This window comes from Mytilus edulis, chromosome 6 (genome assembly GCF_963676685.1).
Source record: "Mytilus edulis chromosome 6, xbMytEdul2.2, whole genome shotgun sequence".
Taxonomy (NCBI): Eukaryota; Metazoa; Mollusca; class Bivalvia; order Mytilida; family Mytilidae; genus Mytilus; species Mytilus edulis.
The window spans coordinates 26647395-26653431 of record NC_092349.1 but is presented as its reverse complement, the minus strand read 5'-3'; the positions used below and the strand labels follow the sequence as shown (position 1 = coordinate 26653431).

The following is a 6037-nucleotide window of genomic DNA, read 5'->3' as shown; positions in this document are numbered from 1 at the left end:
TACTCAGTAAGTGCGATAGGTATTTATACCAAACTCATCTCATTATGAGACAAATCAATATTTGATAAACGTTCAACTTAGACATGTTAGAGATAAAGTTCAACAAATTACGATGAACATTCTAACCGCGTTTTAGAAGTATGTTACGTTATACTAATCAAAACGTTCATTTATAGATAAATGATAAAACTATCGTTATTAAGGTATTCGATATGATGGGTGTGTTAAAAATGTTATTTTATTTGATCTTTTTTTCAGCTGTTAATGGTTTCCTCCTAGACCAACAAGGTAATGGAGGACAAACAGTACCAGCCAATCAGTACATGACACTTCCAAAGTTTTTTGAGGAGGAAAATCGGCTGCAACGAAAAATGGAAAATCTACAAGAAGACACTACAACACTTCGCCATTACGTGGACAATTCATTGGTCCTACTAACAGCTCAGCTACAGCAGAAACTAGATTTGCTGGATACAAAATTAGCTGATATTGAAAAGAACAATGTGACTAACGAAGATCTAATAAAGTTAGTAGAAAAAAATAAAGCCCTGGAGCAAAATTACAATAACTTACAAAACGAAAACACTTTGTTGCAGAAAAAATACAATCAGGTGGAAAACGAACTCCAGTTAGTTAAAAACAAAACGGAATACCTCGATGAACGTTCACTAGTGCAAACAGGATTATTTAATGAAGTTCTTACAAATGTGTCAGTTCAAGGGAGAGAATCGACTGTCTTACGGGACAAATTTATTTTGTTTGACCAGGAAATGTCGAACTTAAAGCAGTTAGGTCGCATCCAACCACTCCAAGAAATCAAAACTTTACAACAAACGGTACAAACAATTTCGGCACAGACCAATTCTTTGAGTATTAAGGAACGTGCACGTGGTCAAGATTTTATGGCATTATACAATATGACTACTAGTTCGCTTAATGACCTTGAAGTTCGCACCAAAACTAAATTCAAACAAGTAGAAAATGATATAGATCAACGTGTGGATAATCTTACGAATGAAACAAGGTTTGCACAACATATTGTAGGTATACAGCTGAACAATATCCATAAGAATCAAAGTGAGTTTGGAAGGAAAATGCAGGAAATCGAACATCGGGAGAATCTATTGTTTTCGGATCTACAAAAACAAATTAATGATAGGACAGAATTAGGTAAATATAAATCATTATGATAAAACAAATATACTTCTTCCGTCTGAATCGCTAGTTCTGTACACATTCACTCCGACATATATACTGCGTACTTGATTTGTTTTATCTTGAAAGATATGATGGTTAACATCATTAAAACTTAAACCTGCATCAATAGAATACAATTGACAATGCATTTTCACAATTTGTGTTTCTATAAACGAAACTAGAACTTAATAAATAGTTTTTAAATCAAACATTACTTAACCTTTTTGGCACAATGACAACCTTTACTGTTCAATAGATTTAGTTTATGCATTCATTCATAGGATATTGACAGTCGGTTGAATAGATTAAATGAGATGTATGTTTGCCTTTTATTCTGAACGTAATTTAAAAAGAAAGAAATTTCAATGCAAAAAATATCAGTACGACAAGATCTTCAAATAAGTCAAACATGATCAGTATTGTCGGTCTATTCCTGAAAAGAGATATTGTCCTTGAAATGACAATTTTCATGTGTTTTTTTACTATGATATTGACAACTTAGCAAATAAAAAGAAACTTCAAGTTGTAAATTAGATCGAAAAGAAAGCTTTTCCAAAAAAATCACATAATTATAATATTAGCTGATTTAATCGGGGCTCACCTTATATAGCTTTTGTCCTAAATAAGTGACCGAGTTGAACTTCTGTATCACTAGTCTGTCAACAATGAGTTCATGTGTTCGAATTCCAAATGGGCTGCAGGTTTGCTAGATTGCAATTTTAGTTAACAAAGATTTTCAGTTTTCTTACCGAAGGACGGCAATTCACTCCCGGCATTTCAGCTTCATCCGCCGATAAAAAAAAAGACCGCCCCAAAATAACACAATAGTGCTGAAGGTGGCGTTAAATCAATCAAATAATCAATAAACCGCATAAGTGATGAGGATTTTTTTTATCAATTGTTGTATATTTGACAAACATTATATAAGTAAGACACTCTAACCGACAAAAAAAGAAAACTTTAATCATCATATTAAATGGATATTAAGCACACACATAATTTATTATTATTATATAAATATTTCATGGTTCATCCAAATCCTCTATTGAAAACACGAAATGAGACAAAAGAAAATTCAGTAATAAACATGATAGAAGCAACCTAACTCTGTTGACAATTGTAGTCTTCAATTATTTTAAGAGATTTCGGTTTAGAAAAAAACAACGCATGTCACAACTATTGCATTTTTTTACTTACTAGATATAATAAAGAAATGTCTGTTTTATAGTGGCCATGACAGCTCAGATCACTTCTAATACAACCAAAACAAGCATCATTAAATTTGACAACGTCAAGTTTAGTGTCGGCATCAATAATCTTGCAGGTTATAAAAGTACTGGAAAGTTTGTTTGTGAAAGAAAAGGAATATATCTTATTTCGTCGTCAATCATGTCCAGTGCAAATCATGGTGATTACTACATTTACCTGAATGGTAGTCCGATATCGAAAACAAGTATTGGTTATTCCACTAGTCCCCCTTCTACAATGTATCATACCGGGACTGTTGTTTTAGCACTTCAGTTACATCCTAATGATAGTGTGTGGGTACACAATCCTGGGTATTCTATGAACGGAGGATTGTTTTCTACCTTAACAATTGTGAAATTGAAATAAGAAACACGAAGTATATATACAAATAAAATCAAAGTGCTTATAAAAGAGGATAACAAAAACCCCTATTAAATCCTTTCAGTATAGTTTTGCAAACATGCTTACTTAATTGACCGTAATTGATATATTAAATATAAGACTGGAAATGACCAAAAATGAACGAAATAACGACATTCATATATCAGTGGACAATAAACTGAATTCATAAAATTATCTAAAATTTGTATTGAATTTTGATGAAAAAGTAAATCGTCCTGAATTACATGATATACTTGTTAAGATGATAAAATTTTTAGCAATCAATGAATAAAAAAATATAGACTTAAAGTGGACTTATAATTTTCAGTGTCGATAGGTTGCTTACTCGTCAACTTGTAAACGTGTCTCGGAAATCTGATTTTGATTATACATAATTTCCTTACAGTGATGTAATAGTAATTGTCAACCACTTCAAAATATTGGTTCTTACTTTTGGTAATTATTCTGTAATATATTTAAATATTTAATATAATGGTACTTTACAGATGAGATATGCACACTGAAAAAATATAATCATTTGGAATAAATAAGATATTCTGTATTTGGACTTTAATTATAATGTATGTGAATTGTAAAACTGTTTTTTTGTTGCCTTATTATTTACTCATTGTATTTGAATAGGTATGGTATGAGTGCCAATGAGATAACTCTACAACCAAGTCATAATTTTAAAAGTAAATGGTTATAGATCAAAGTACGGTTTTCAACACTGCGCATTGGCTCACACTGATCAGCTTGATATAAAGGGCCCCGAAATATTGAAACAAGAAAAGCAACGGTTTAATCTTTAAAACACGAGAAAGCTATTTCTTAATAAAGATGGCGTTTGGCGAACCAAACAACACAATTCAATCAAAATTATAGCACTGTATAACTATACATAAAAACAGTAAATACTAGTAATACAAATGGACATATGTTAAAACCTATATTTCATATTCCAAACGTCCATGCTCTAAACATGAAACATGAATAAATTAAACAGAGATTACCTAACACTGACAACAATAATAGTAACTCCGTTATGAGCAAAAGAATCAAAATAGATTTTAAAAAGAAAGGTTCATGTTTTTTTGCATTGCTTCATTTGTTTTGGCAATTGTACTCTTATACATGTTTGAAAGCGTAAATTGTATTATAATTGACGTATAAAGGTCAAATTAACTTTTAAATATACGTACATATTCATCTTTTTTTTATGGATAATGACAAGTTCTACTTCCCAAAGTTGAGGACGAGTCCACGTTACGTTCATTAATAATATTTCTAACAGAAGTGTGCACCCGTCCATTTCGCATTTGAGATGACGCGAATTTTGAATGAGTTTTAGGTGCCATTACCCTCATTACATGTATATTCATTGTTTACAAAAATTGATTAGTATGATTATCTCAAAAATGTCTTATGCCCTTTCATATTTTATTTGAATTATTTGTTCTCGCTTACCTCAAATGTGAAAAAAAGATTGCTATATGTTTTGAGTGCTAAAGAATTTAAGATTCAAAGCAAATGTCAAATGGCAGATTTCGAACATTGGTAAACTACTGTTGCCTTTATTTAAGGAATGACTGTAATATTTTTTCTATCTATGAAGAGAAATAACATACAAAAATATGGTGCACACTGAATAACGCGCGAAGCGGGTTATTTAACAGTATGCACCACATTTTGAACCGTAAAAAAACCCATGAAAAAACGTTGATGATGTCACTGTCACATGACTTAATTAAGTCTATCGGCTGATAACAAAATAACTTCAGCCAATCAGAAGACGCGTTACATCCAAAATTAAATTATTAATGAATAGAAAATGTTATACAGTTTTATAAGATTATTGTCTCCGTTGATAGTAAGAAGAGTGTCAGTTATATCATAAACATTTTATCATATTAGGCATACAAAGCCCTTATCAAGCATATGACATCTCAATAGCTAAAGAACTGATTGTACATGTCTGCAGTGCTGAATATTTGAAGCCAATGGATTAATGCTTGTGGACGGCTTCATCAACATGATCAAGAACTAGTTTTCTATTTTATACATTTTGGTTTTTCATTTCTATGAAATCAATACTATTGATTTGAAGTACATTAACAAAAATCTATTCTTTCTGTTACATTTGTTTTGTACTGATTTTTGTCATGTTCTTTTTTCGCGGCAGTGGAAAAGGAGTTACCATAGGTAGGGATGTTGATATTTTAATCATAACACATTTGTCGATATTTGTTTATTTTGAATATATAAGGACGATTTGTTTTCAATATTTTCAAATTGAAGCGAACATTCCGATCATTTGATCATTTATTATATTTGATTATTATACTAATAAGAAACTTCGAAAGCGCTAAAAAGCCATCACGAGTTGGTTGATCATTATAGATAAAGGCAACAGTAGTATAGCGCTGTTCAAAACTCATTAAAAATTAAGCAGTAGATCTTTCGAATGTTTGAGAATACACATCTGGTTAACACCACTGTTAGAATATATCTCATCACAATATTTTTGAAGCCCATCTTTTACTGTAGAAAGAATAGTTGTCAGTAGAATATCCATATCACAGATGATATCGGATATGTTCCTAGTATGTCTTAATAACAACCTCGTTCAGTTTTCATGAATATGACCTACCGAAGTAGACTATTTGCCGGTTTTTTATTCGCATGAGCAACACGACAGGTGCCACGTGTTCAGCAGGATTCCTCATTATTCCGGAGCACCTGAAATCGCCCCATCAAATTTTGATTGAGTTCGTGTTGCTTCGTCTTAGTTTACTTTGTTGTGTCTTGTGTACTATAATTTATCTGTCTGTCTTTTTTTTAACCAAAGCGTTGTCAGTTTATTTTCGATCCACGAGTTTGGATGACCCTCTGGAATCTTTCGTCCTTCTTTGACGACATTAACAGACTAGCAGGGAAAGAGTATAGTTCTTAGAATGATATGTATAAATACGCAATCGCGAAGAACTGTATCAAAACGAGTGGATGATATTAAAATAAAATTTACATTTAAAATTCTACATTTTAAGTAGATGTAAATAAGAACATAAAACTGTTCATATAACACGGGTCACATTTTGTCCGACCTTGCGCTGGATATACGCCTGTTAAAAGTAAAATCACAAAAAAACTGAACTCCGAGGAAAATTCAAAACGGAAAGTCCCTATTCAAATGGTAAAAACAAACGAATGG

At 31.6% G+C, this 6037-nt stretch overlaps 1 protein-coding gene across 1 annotated transcript; it reads left to right on the top strand.

Annotated features, from left to right (window-relative positions):
• The first annotated feature begins 211 nt into the window (after positions 1–211).
• LOC139527431 (uncharacterized protein MG328 homolog) lies at positions 212–3185 on the top strand. The gene is made up of 2 exons (XM_071322893.1): positions 212–1170; positions 2426–3185. The coding sequence occupies exons 1-2, from the start codon at positions 213–215 to the stop codon at positions 2809–2811; spliced, it is 1344 nt and encodes a 447-aa protein (XP_071178994.1). The 5' UTR covers position 212; the 3' UTR covers positions 2812–3185.
• Positions 3186–6037: the final 2852 nt, after the last annotated feature.